The sequence below is a fragment of the Oreochromis aureus genome, linkage group 20 (genome assembly GCF_013358895.1).
Source record: "Oreochromis aureus strain Israel breed Guangdong linkage group 20, ZZ_aureus, whole genome shotgun sequence".
In the NCBI taxonomy this organism is placed as follows: Eukaryota; Metazoa; Chordata; class Actinopteri; order Cichliformes; family Cichlidae; genus Oreochromis; species Oreochromis aureus.
This window is the reverse complement of record NC_052961.1, coordinates 14,403,018-14,416,498: the sequence shown is the minus strand read 5'-3', so window position 1 is coordinate 14,416,498 and position 13,481 is coordinate 14,403,018. Positions and strand designations below refer to the sequence as shown.

General features: G+C 42.2%; 1 protein-coding gene across 1 annotated transcript in view; it reads right to left on the bottom strand.

The window, feature by feature from the left end:
- The window catches only part of fgd (faciogenital dysplasia), a 51,364-nt gene extending 41,036 nt beyond the window's left edge, over nucleotides 1-10,328 (bottom strand). Inside the window, exon 1 of the mRNA XM_031753712.2 lies at nucleotides 10,002-10,328. Coding sequence (XP_031609572.1) covers nucleotides 10,002-10,023 — 22 coding nt within the window. The 5' untranslated portion in view covers nucleotides 10,024-10,328. The remainder of the gene's footprint in view (nucleotides 1-10,001) is intronic.
- Between the last annotated feature and the right edge of the window lie 3,153 nt (nucleotides 10,329-13,481).

Below are 13,481 nucleotides of genomic sequence, written 5' to 3'. Positions count from 1 at the left end.
GAGAACCAAATATCCGGAGATTGCTAACTTTAATACTACGATCACCAACAGGAGCAAGTCACCTGCAGAATGCAAAGCATCTGAAAATTCTGGTTGTGAATGAGTCAACATATTTATACCTCAGCTGTCTCAAACACTGAAACTGAGAGCAGCACTCACTCAGTCACATTTCTTCTACTGGATTAGAGACAAGAATGATGCAATCCTTCTCTGAGTGTCATTCAGAGAACCGAGCCCACAAGCTACTTATTGTAATAGGGTTGAAGCTTGTTGTGGTTATGAGAGCTTTCCCAATAAGTGTATTGCTGGCACAGTCTCCCAGCTGGCAAACAGATTACCCGAAGATGATGTGCGTCTAGTTGTTTCGCTTTTTTTTCCACTGGCTGAACGCAAGAAGACATATCAGCGGGGTCACGCTGCAGAAGACCAGCATGTGTGTGGCGCTCCGAGCTTAATGAGACTCATCATTCACTGTTGAACAGCAGCACAGTGGTAGACGACAGTTTAACAATCCAGAGTACACACAACTCATATTTCAAGGGTCCTTTTGGAAGAAATTAATTACAACAATTTTGCTTCGGGCACCTAAAGCAGCCTACAGAGAACACGCTTTTCAGGGAATCAGTTGACAGGCACGCTTGCTCACAGATGTGCGCACACATGCAGACATGCATACGCAAAAACACAGATGCTGAGCAGCCTGAGGCGGCTTGTTGTTTTATTGCATTTTGACCTTTCGGGATCGATGTAAATCTAATGAAGAGCTTGTTAGTGAATTAGGGATGCAGCGCCCCCCACCCCCCAAAAAGTCCCCAAAACAAAACGAAACAAAAAGAAATGGCAAAACCTGAAATAACTGTTTGACAAAGATAATCCACAGCAGGCCACAGGAACAGGATCCATCTGTGTGGATGTGGCTCTCATCTCCTCATTAGGCGCAGGGTGTTATGACTGTCCTGTGATGAGAGCTGAGGCTGGGCGAGGCATGCTGGGAGAGGGCAGTACAGTTAAGTGCTCGTAAACTCATCAGTTCAAATCCCTGGGTGATGTTTTGAAAACAAAGGCAGGGCCTAGGTGATGCATCCTACCGCAAGGATGTGAAAATTCAGAACTGCCGTCGAAAAATGCAAGTCATTTCGAACTGCAGCCATTAAAGCGGCAAGGCGGAGCGCGGATATTGCTCCAATATCACAGCGATATCTTGTTTCACAAAGTCATTACAGAAGCAGAGCACTACAGCAAGATAAATGGCTGACGGGCAGGGCAGACTACGATAGAAGAAAGGAGAGGAGACAGCCGAGAATCAGCCGGCTGTTGCCAGGGTGACCTTCAGTGCGAAGCACCTCGAGGTCACCCAGAACGAGAGCAGCTCCGTCACTAGTGCTTCAGATCTGTGTAGAACCCGCAGACAGCGTAGACAGCACTGCCACTGCTTTTATGTTCATGACCTGAATCTCCAAATATTAGACGTATTTATTTTTAGCAGATATTCCCTGAGACTGTAAGTATTAGAAATTAGAACAAATACAATATAGTGTGGCCCAGTAGTTTCCAGCCCTTCTGGCTTATGATCATTTTCCATAGCGACTTGGCAGACAGGTTGTTTTAAATACCTTGAAGATCTTACAACAGTACTTAGGCTGTCTCGGTATTCAGTCTTTTCTTCTAAGACTGACTGACTCAGTGATGATTACATATGTGCTCTGTCACAGCCACATGATCTGCTGTAGGTCTTCCTGTTCGTCTTGTCAGTGAAAGGAAGTCTTCATAACTCTGCTGAGGTATTTAGGGTTATAGTCATGATGCTGAATGAATCCGGAAAGAAAGGACCTGCTTTTTGCTCTTTTTTTCCCCCCACAGAATAATTAATTTTTTCTCTTAAAAATATATTTAAGAAATAAAATTATCACATAACAAGCAAAAATTCAGGCATTATGATAAAAAATTGTTGTTGTTTATTTGTTTAAATGTAGAGTATGGTTAGGAAATGCTCTCTTCTTAATCAGCGCTGGAGGTCGCCAGGAGTAACCTAACAGTGCCATCTAGTGGTACCACAGCAGTTGTACACTCAGCATTGCAGCAATACAGTTTTTTAAGATACGGTAACAAGATCAAATGTATGAGATTGTAAAATTCGATCTTAAAAAAAGAAGTTACGAAGAAAAAGCAGCTTCTCCTGCTTATTTTCATTTATTTGATGATATTTCGAGTGACAGGAGGGCTTTGAAGGCAGCCGGGTTTCGCTGGGGCAGACACGTCTGGAGTCATAACAAATCATCACACAAAGCTGTTTGAGTGAAAGCAGCATCTCTCCTCCTAACAGACAGAAACAGTGTCATAGCAGCTGTGGTCACCACCCTTAAAATGCATACATCCAATACAGAAAGGCTGCAGACAATACAGTACTTTCACACTTGGTGTCGCCTTATACTGGACTAAATAAGAGCCCTGTTCAAACAGCCGTGCCATCCAAAAAGGAGCTACTCTGTGACAGTCTAAGACTGGTGGTGCGGAAGACAGTTGAAGAGAACAGAGGCAGAAAAAGTTGAAGTTTGTTTCTGCTGACTGACAGGCCCCAAGGCTGTGTGTGTGTCTGCAGTGTTAAAAAGAAAGCGTTAGAATAAAAAAAAAAATGTAAACAAGTCAAATAAGCGTCGGCTTTTAGTTGCAGAATCTTGTGCTCGTTCTAAGGGACCAAAAATACACAGGCTTAAAGGAAGGAAGAGGAAAGGGAGAGAGACAATGGTTAATAACAACAGAAGGGCAGAGCAGAGGGGGGGTGGAGGGTGGGAGGGCACCCAGGGGAGAGAGCATGGAGAATTGAACACAGGCTGTCTTTGTTGGCTGCAATCAGCAAGACTTAGGAAGACATTTACAACATGGTTTATGGCGACGTCAGGTGAATGAGTGTGAGGCGGGGATTAGGAGGAGGGTGGGAATTGTTGAGGAATTAAATTATCTGAAAGATCAAGGACTGCCGTGTTTCCAAAAGATATACAACTTATTTGCTTTGCTAACCATTCTCTAAGGCCCGTCTGTATTTTAGATTGATTTCCAACCTTCAAGTGAGCCACTGGTGTCATTTCACTGGGGTGCAGATTTCAACATCTGGAGCTTTGAGATGGGAAACGTATACACGTGGAACCCATGCTGATGGTCATTAACGAGTGCAAGAGTTATGGCTCAAGGACAAGCAGCAACCCTGTAGTACAAGAAATAACCAAACTCACATGTCCTTGTTTGGTTATTGATTGGCTTATTTTTGCTTCTCAGCAGCAGCGTCCTTGAAAGCACTACCACGGAGAGTTTTTATAACAGTCCCTGCTCATAACGAAAAAGGGCCAAATAAAGTAATACAATCCTGGGAGGAAATAACAGGATTCAGTGAGTTTCTGGAAAATCTTTATACAATAGAGAGAGAAAAAACTCACTAGTGCATCCAGTAAACTGGATCACTGAAGACATTTTAAATAAGGTTATAATGGACATATTAAACATAATCCCGATGAAAACCAGTAAATAATAAGGCTGGTTGTATTTAATATTTTGTATTGTTATTTTGTTTATGGAGGGAAAAAAATAACTAAAAATTTAAATAATCCAATTTAGATTACCTCAAACCTTCCCTTCAAGGTCATCTTTCCATGCACCTCTAGACCACTGTTTTTAGATTTCTTGCATGAGTTTGAGTTTGCACTGAAACTTTTTAAAATAATATTGAAAAGAAAAATGGTGGGAAATGCATTTCACAAACTCATAGATGTTCTTCTGCATCTTTACTGTCTTGCCTTTCTATCAGATCAAATCAGTCTCACCATTTTCCTCTGACCTGTGGCATCAACGAGGCATTTTTGCCCAGAGAACTGCTGCTCCCTGTTTATTTTCTCTCGTTTGGACTGTTCTCTGTGCGTCAAAAAACCCAGCAGATCAGCAGCCCCTGAAGTACTCAGACCAGCTTGTCTGGCACCACCAACCATGTTATATTCAAAGTCACCGAGATCGCCACTCTTCTCCACCCTGACTCTCAGCTGAACTTCAGCAGGCGCTGGCCATACCTACATTCATACTGAGTTGTAACCACGTGGCTCAAAATTTGCATAAACAAGCAATTGCACAGGTGTACCTAATAAAGTGGCAAGTATATCCCTGGTTGGCTAATTACTACAGACCAGTACATACTGGCTGGGCTTTGGAAAGAACCAGAAGCAGCAAACTGGTTCCAAATTAAAAGAAAAAAACAGGTTCTGAATCTATATGTTCAGGCAGGAATCGTATATTTTAGCAAACATTGCTTGAAGAGGGATATTTTCAGTTGTTAGATTGGTAGACAACAGAATAGTGGCTCTAACCATTTTACACCTTCAACTGAACTATTGTATCAGAATGCTGATGCTCGCCATCTAACCTAGAGGTGAACTCCACCTGGCTCTCTTTCTCTCCCTCCCTTCTCCTTTTTCTCCCCGCCTCTCTCCTCTCTAGATACCCTGCCTCACCCCAGTGTGTATAGGAAGCCACAGTTTCATAGAGACTGCTCTTCTGATGATCAGCGGAGGAAAAACACAATGCCTTCAGTGTGCTAAAAAGGAGCTCCACTCATAAAATGTACACACACACACACACACCACACACACAAAGGGAAAGAAATATAATGGAACATGCTTTTACTATTAAGCCTTTTTTTTTCTTTCCATATGACTTTCCCAGGAAAATCCCCCTCATCAGGGTAGGTCCAATCCAGACAGACAGCAGACTGGAGAATAGACAAAGATACAGATAGACACAAAAGGCTTTGGAGGAATGGACCTCCATTCCTTCTATTCCTGTGACTGAGACAGACATTTAGGGTGAGTCAGCCTACTGTTCTAGGATCATATCTCAAAGCAAAATTGCTGATTTCAGATAATTTTTTTTTCTTCCACTTTGAGAGCGAGCGCAGAGTTAAACTCAATACGTCCCCCAACACACATACACACTCTCAGAAGTTCTTCAGACACACATCTGGCTTGCATACAGTTTGACACATCTAGATTAGCAGCATGAGATTAATTTAGTCTCTCAGAATCTAACATGGCACTTCTTTATCAAGTGACACCAAGTTATTCTACTCATTTATAGAAGGCCTCAACAGTTGGTACCATTTAGGAAAACTAGGTCACTTCCGCCTGTGTGTGTGTGTGTGTGTGTGTGTGTGTGTGTCAGCCAGACTTTAAGCCAAGAGACCTCCAGTATAAACATATTGTGCAGGAAGAACTGCTACTCTGAACAGAAACATCCTAATACCAAACAGAATTTTGACTCAATACTCCTACTATACTCACTATCAAAGTGCTGCTCACTCTCACTAATCTCTAAACACGCTCTGGAAGCAGTGTGATCCCATAGCGCAACATCTGTTAATTATCCTACTTTCACTGGTGTAAAGTAGGTGGATACAATAATGCAAACAGAAATAACATTATCTTAAAGAGGAACTATTACCTCTCTGTCAAAGAGGGAAGATTTTTAAGCCATTTTCAGACCTTTACATTATCGTTCCTGAGAGATTCATTCAGACTTACCTTCAAAAATGACAGAATTTGCCAGAGTGTGTGTCAGATATTTGCCATAAAGTGGAGAAAACATTATGCAGAGTTGCAAATTCCACCTGCTTTTAGCCTCTTTGTCTCTCGCTGCCCAAAAAATATCATTTCAAATAAAAGGAAGCCTCAAAGCCCATCCTTTATGAAAAACACAGGCTTTCTCAAAACAGACTACAAAATCAATTCTGAATATCATTCAGCACATTTTAGCTACAACAAAAGCAAAAGAGGCATGAATAATTCTGATGTAAGGTACGTTTCACCTCATTTACTTTTCTTAATAGCTGGGCATCTATCAGAAACCAAAAGGTTGCAAAAGCAGAATCTGTGACAGGTTAGATTAATAAAACTCAGTAATAATGAGTTTAATTTGGGATTTGACATTTAGAAATCATATTAAACACCAATCAATCAGTTAATCAATTAGAGTAGAAAAGTGCCATAAGAACCAGTCCATTTACTATTTATAGACACTGAATTTCATTAAACACCTACAACATCATGCATTGAGATCCACATATAAAGGGAATTTGCAAAACTATGCACTTGCCACCATAATAGCAGCATCTTTCTTTAGCCAACTTCATTCTTATAATAACATATTTATAAATCACTAACAGGTTTGGTCGGGAAACAGACACTTTTTCCACACGTCAGACAGGTGAGCTGTCACGCATAGTCACATTATACAAGGTGCGTTTTTAACATTTGTTACACAGCAGCTGCACCCCTGAGTGTCTTTCATGTCACTGCTCGTTACAGCTTCCTCTTATATAACCAGGTTTTTGGGGTTTGTTTGTTTTTTGTTGTTTTCTTTTTTGTGGGGGTGGGTGGGGGGGGTATTTCTGTGTGTTTTTAACAGAACTGATAATCCAATAAACACAACAAATTCAAAGCTGCAAAGATGTAAGAATAAATAAAACTGGGACAACTGCGGATTTTTTTAAATTTACTAATGAATTCTCATATATCTATGTAACTATGCTTATTCACGTAACAACAGTTCTACGATTCAAAACACACCTTTCAAAGCAACCAGCCCGCAAATGTTGGGAGAACCTGTTAAACAGGAGCTTCAATAGAAGTTGAAAGTCTGTTCACTGTAGCTAGTAAGTATGAACCATACCAAAGCAAACCAGTTTCTTATCCCACCCAGTTCTGTTTAGATTCAGTCAGGTTGTGTTGTAAAGTCACAATGCTTTTGTAAAAGTGTTTCATGAGCTCTTGCTTAGTCACACTTACCAAAGTCACACAAGCAAACCAGCCAAATTATCTTATCAGGTGTAAAGCTACACTTTCACGCCATTTAGCAGTGCACAAAAAGCTGTTACTTATCCTGAGTGGGCAGATGGTTTAATACAGAAGTGTATCTCTATGTGTGACTGAAAAAAAACACCATGTGCAGATGCAACTTTAAATGGGTAATCCTTCATGTGATGTGGTGTAGGAAAAAAAAAGGCTTTCCAAAAAAAGTCAATGGATTCTGAAAGCTCTTTTCTACTGACACACAAATGCAAAACTTGAGTGTCGTTTAAGCAGAAGTCTTTGCAACAGCGGGACCCGCACATGACCACCATTAAAGAAATCAATGTGACACTCAGACAGGCCGGGAAAGAGCCCGAAGCTTCTGCATGGCCCTGGAACTGAGTCATGCTGCCTTCCCCACATGCACACACACATACACACAGATAAGAAAGAGACATGGAGGAGTAGAAAGATGTAGAGGATGTGCTTGAGATTGGTTCCTACGGGAATACTATGAGTTTGTCTTTGGTTAGTATTAATCAGCAAGTTGTTGCCTTCATTATAAACAGCCCCGTGTACAGTGATAGTAGCTGCTGACTCCATCCAAATTCGTAAGACCTGTCACATCTTTCGCGGATACATGTGTTAGAAACTGACAGTAAGTTCTGATTTAGCTCCTCACTGTTCCTGCTGTCTACTTTAGCTCATGCTAGATGGGGCCAAGAGGGGGACCTGGGATCAGGCCAACATGTCATGATTTATGCATTTTAATCATATTCACCTATCAGTTTATGTTTTAGTTCTAGTGAACATTTGTGGTCAAATGTAATGAAATTCCCTTGATGTTGAAAACAGTAGCACGGATGGGAGGTCACAGTGACCACCGAACTCTAACCGTCTCATTCCTGAGTCCAAATTTGCCAAATTTGGAGGAATAGGCTCAGTGTGCACCTGGAAAAGAACGAGACACAAAGACAGACAGCAGAAAAACACGAAGGCTACAGATACAGGTGTCATAAGAACATAAGGCGACATACAAGCTAACTCAGACAGCACTTGTAAAAGTAGAAGAGATGTACAGCAAGTGGAAAATGTAAATATTGATATTTAATTCATGCCTGGAAAGTGAAACTCCTTCCTTGGAGATCGACAGTTAGCTCTAAAAAACCTACTTGCTGTTTACATTCAATATATAATCACTAAAAAACCCTGCTTTAGCTTAATTTTAAGTTTTTAGGCTAAATCTCGCAATAACTTATGGCCTTTCCCCCTTTTTCTTGCTGGGCAGATATAAATCGCACCATCCTTCAACATAACTCCTCTGCTGTTTGTTTATCTAACATGGAGGGGAAATGTTTACATTAGCCCAGTTAAACACAGACAAGCCCAATAGCTTTTGTTAATAACAAATAACCTAAACAGCCAGATGGAGCATCCAGCTGCCCTACGTGAACCACTATTGTCCTCCATCCGTGAGGGAGACGTCCTCCCATTTTTCAACCAGACACGGTGCAAAGGGAGCGTAAGACGGAGACTGAAGTCTGTCAGAAAGGTTTATGGAGTTGGAAACAATCTGAGGACTGAGGTGGACCTCAAACTGAGAGGCACACTATCTATCCAACCGCAGTTTATTTGTGATGTGGTTTATTTTAATAGATTCTCCAACGATTTGATGCAAGCAGCTTCCAACCCGTTTGACCCTCCCATCATATAAACACAAAAATAAGCATTAGAGAGTGCACAGGCCGGTTGGGTTTCCCATGTGGAAGGAATATATTTGGGGGAAGTAGGGAGGAGGGGGGAGGGATATTTCATCTGATGGTAGCTGCGATGAGCAATAGAGCTGTGTGTGTTTTGATGGGGGCTGTTTAAGGCAGCCACAAAGTGGAAGAGCAGGGCAGAGATTGATCTGGGACAGTGTGGGAGAGAAAGAGGGAACTGCAAAAAAAAAAAAAAAAAAAACAGGGAGCAAGGCCTTGGGAGTGAATGTGTGTGGGAGAGAAACGATACACTGCTGGACTGCCGGAAAAAAGAAAGTCAGCCAGAAGGACAGCAGATCGATTCCTCCCCTGAGTCTCACAGCAAACACGCTCTTTTTTTTCCTGTCTGCATAGCTCACCTCTGCTGCAGCTCCATATCGTCCCATCAGCACTTCATCTCTATCATTCTTTCCCTCATATGCCCTCCCCCCCACTCTTCTTTGTCTGCATGCTAGCGCTTCATTCTCGGGCCTCTGTGAAAGATCTTGAGATCTGCAGGAACTTTGGCAGTAAACTCTTCGGGGTTGTTTGATAGGAATATGAAGCCTAATGCCCCAGATCTGTCATCTCCAGGCCATGCAAAGCAAAATGCATGACAGGGAACAATGATCTGGACACGGTGTGTGATGAACAAAAGAAAGAAAGAAAAGAAAAACAAATCCCTCCCCCCCTTCTGATCGTGGTGAAATAGAAATGCAAGAAAGATTCTCAAAGTATCTCAGCATCAAAACATGGCTGCCCACACTGCAAAGAGGAAACCACACACTGTCACTCCCCTTAGGCCAATATGTCCCTCTATCATCCAGCCACATAGCTGCACAGACAGACACACTTGCAACACTTTCAGATAGCAAACACTTTCCCCCTCCTCTTAAATCACATTCCTGGAAGAACGTGTGTACCTCTTATGGCCAAACACACACACACACACACACACACACACACACACACACACACACACACTACTGTAGAATAATAAATGAGCCCTCTTCTTATGATCATTATTAGAACGTGGTGTTTGATTACCGGTCACGCATTAACTAAACATATGTGTGTGGGGTATTTATGAGAGGGGGGCGCGTCAGACAGGGGCAGCAGTGAGGTCACAGCTCCCTCACTCAAGGCTTGGCACTAGTTCGCTACTATTCCTGCCCTGTCAGCTCCAGTCTCCCATACAACAGAAATACCTCTTTTCAGTTATGCGGATAAAGTCAACAAACGAGCAAACAAGCTCTCAGTTTTGTTGTGGAGCTGATGCGGGCCTGCAGCTGCCCTGTTGACAGCTGGCAAAAGCATTCTGGTATTCAAACCCTGTGCGCAATACCAGCCGTAGCCATTTGGAAACAACTCTTGAAAACCGCAGAGGGTTAATAAAGACACACAGAGAGGGAGGCTTGCAGTTATTCGTTTTACTCACCGGTAGCTGAAACTCCTTGCATTTTGCACAAACTTCTTCTCGCCTCTTTCTGTTAAACTCTTCTTTTTCTCGGAGCAACTGGCAGCAGCAGCAGCAGCCGTGGATCCAGCGTACTGTGGGTTAAACTCGGAGGAGCGCCTGCACTTCAGAGCTTCACTTTTCCTGTTCGCCGACTAAAATAAAAATTAAAAAATACACACAGACCCACTAAGGTGACTTCATGGCTTCTTAACAGACGCGAGAGAAGTTATCCGGATCAGTTTTGTGCAGAATAAGAGCTTTATATTCCTCCATGTAGTCCTTTCTCCTCCCTCTCACAGACAGAAGTCTCTCCTCTGTGCCGCTGGAAAAAAGAAAATGCGCGTTCCCGCCGGTGCGAGGCGCGAGCACTACAACCTCATTCATTGAGTGCAGTGAAAGCGAAGCACTGGAGGAAAAAGAACAATGATAATTTTATCTTTTTACAAACCAATGAAGCTTTTTGTTTTTTCTTTTTCTTCTTTCCGGCTCACTGTTTTATCATTTTTCTTTCTTTTTTTTTGTCCCTTTTTAAAAGTAGACCCTCTATCCTTGTGCATTTGACATGCCCTGGGACAGCGGCACGAGTTGTCACATGAAGCCATGAAAAGGATGAGGCCTATTTCAATAGATGGCTCTGCTCTGAAATCCCCACATCTGCCTATTAGTTAGGAAATAGTTTCTGGAACATGAATACTAACTGGCACTGCATTTCCATGTCACTGAGCAGGCTTTCTCCTCATCTTTTAATTGGTTCAGTTGGTTTTTCTGTCTCATCAAACATCTGCTGACTTGGTGAATGCTTGTAGAGAGAAACAAGGAACCGAAGCAGAAAACAAATCATGGATCTGCAGAAGTTAAGCTCCCATATTATAAGGATATTATAAGCATTCCCTAACTCTAAACCTCCACTTGATACAGTCGATGAGGAAAGGTCAGCGGGGGTGTCTGCAGTCTGCAGTAGTGAAATATAACTAAGAACATTTACTCATGAAGCACATATGTACCTTGACTACTTTTTTCCTTTAACACCTCTTACTTTTGTACTGAATGTCTAAACTTTTCAGACAAGCCAAAAGATAAACATGTCTAATATTTAAGTAATGAAGCAAGAAAATAAGGGTAACAATTACTCATATCACATCCATGAGATTTATCTTTAAACTCCCTGGATACCGCCCAACCCCTGTAGGCTGAAAAAATGAAACTATATAACTGCAAGTAAAGACACTGAACGAGCTAATAATGTATTAATATTGTGGTATTATAGTAGTATGGACTCATTTTGTGCTTAACACGTGCACATTTTGCTCATTAGTGTTGTTTCTCAGTGATCATTTTGATTTATTTTTTTATTTTTCCCTAATTTTCAGGATCCTGTAGCGAATAACTTTCCACACCCCTCTCTCTGTGTTTCTCTGCAGCCTCCCACCCACATATTTGAAACTTGTGTCTGTTCGGCTATGCACCATTAACCCCTTTTAAGGCCACTGTTGGTGCTTCACACTTGTCACGAGCCTCAGATCAACACAGACAACAGCAGGGCTTCTAATGATAACACTTCTTTGTCTGGCTGCTTGCCAGGCAGAGGGCCGCTTCATTGACCCGTGCTCCTCTCTAATAAGCAGTGAATACACATTATATTTCACTCCTCTCTTCCCACATGTATATGACCTCTGTGACTACACTATTGAATCACACATTTTCCACGTTTTGGCTTTCCACATTAAAGACACAAGAGCAGCAAAATATTCTTCTTTTACTGTAACTTTGTATGTTTTCTTCGCTTTAGAGAAAAGTTCAGAACATGTCAGTGCAGAATCTGAAAGGCCAAGTGTTTTGTGGATGACTGAACTTGTGTTTTTAAATAGATCGAGGGCCCAGTGCCCTTGGGTGCATGGAGTTGCCTGTCTTTCGGACTGTCTGTCTGTCTTTCTAGGGCATGCTGGTCCATAGAAAATAGAGCACCAAACAGTCCTCTGGGATACATCCTGTGCTCTGCTTCCCTGGGGCTCTTCCACTCAAAACCACAGAGCAGAGTGAAACAACTGCATTCAGAGAGAAGGAGGAAAGAGGAAAATGAGAGACTGGGGGGAAGTGAGAGATGGAGGAGGATGTGAAAAATGACAATTAGGATGAAGAGAGGAAGAAAAGCAGAGCGGCAGATGAGCAGCCAAGCAGAAAGCTTGGTGTGAAAGTCAGCATAGATAAGTGTGACACGAGCTCCACAGAGCTTTTTACACTTATCTGAAAGTGCCATGGTATAAATGTCCCAATCACATGACTAATCACACTCCAGGATGGGGTGCCAGTCGTCATTTGTTCACTCTTTTTCAGGTGCAAATTAAAGCCTGGTATTGATTGAATCAACACTTCATTGTTTGACACAGGCGAAGCTGCATTTTTTGGGACCACACCAACAGCTGCGTGGAGATACTACAGGCAGATCTATGAGTCACAATAGGGAGGACGCTCACACCCTGCATCCAGTGTCAGGACTCAGGAATTTTTGAATTCATCGTGAAGCTGAGCTCACACTGCACGGGTCATAAATTGCTTAAGATTCTCGCTGGCATTATTTCTCCTCCGGTGGGATTGTTTAGAAATTGAATCCATGCGAGGTGTGTGCGGTGTTGATGATTGCCGTTGCTCTTTCAGACCAGCTGATCACGGCTCTCCGCTCCTTCAGGCTCCACATGGATTCATCACATGACAGCCCCGGCGCACACTCATAAAGGAGACGCTTTGTAAGTGCAAAGAAACGAGCCCTCTCCCCCTTAAGGCCTGCAGCTCTCACAGTTACTGGAAGAGTTACAGTTACTCGGTCAGCTCACAAAGACGTCAACAGTTGTAGCATGGGGACCCCAGGTGGTGAATATAGATAGTGCATCAGCTGAGTAGTGAAAACAGCTGCTCTGCTGCATGAATCCTTCTTCATCCTGGGTATAATCGCAGCAGCTGAGTATTAATAGAACAAGACTGATGCCATGTAGTGACCCATATTTCCTCAGGCAGTAGGGGGGAGAAAATAATGGAAGACTGGCACCAACAAAGGCTCCACTGTTACTAGAGTGATGTCATTGTTTGTCAGTGAACTGACTTCTCCCGACTGGCTATCATTAATTCTCTGATGCTGAAAAATCTGCAGCACATGAATGGTAAATAATAGCACTTGGTTTAACTGTACTGATTCACAGCACTGTCTAGTGACACAACTAAGCATTAATAACTCATTTCAGGTTTATTATATATAAACCTGAAATCAGTATATATTATATATAGGACTGCAAGTTCGACAAAGCTGTAGAGTGGACTGATCAGTGGTGCTTTACTTTTATTTTGACTCGATTTAAATGATTACAAATATTGCATGTAAATACAAATTCTAGGTATGTCTACTTTGAGGATTTATATTTTATGCCTCTTTATATTTCTAGTGCACTTATTCACATGCAGAACTTC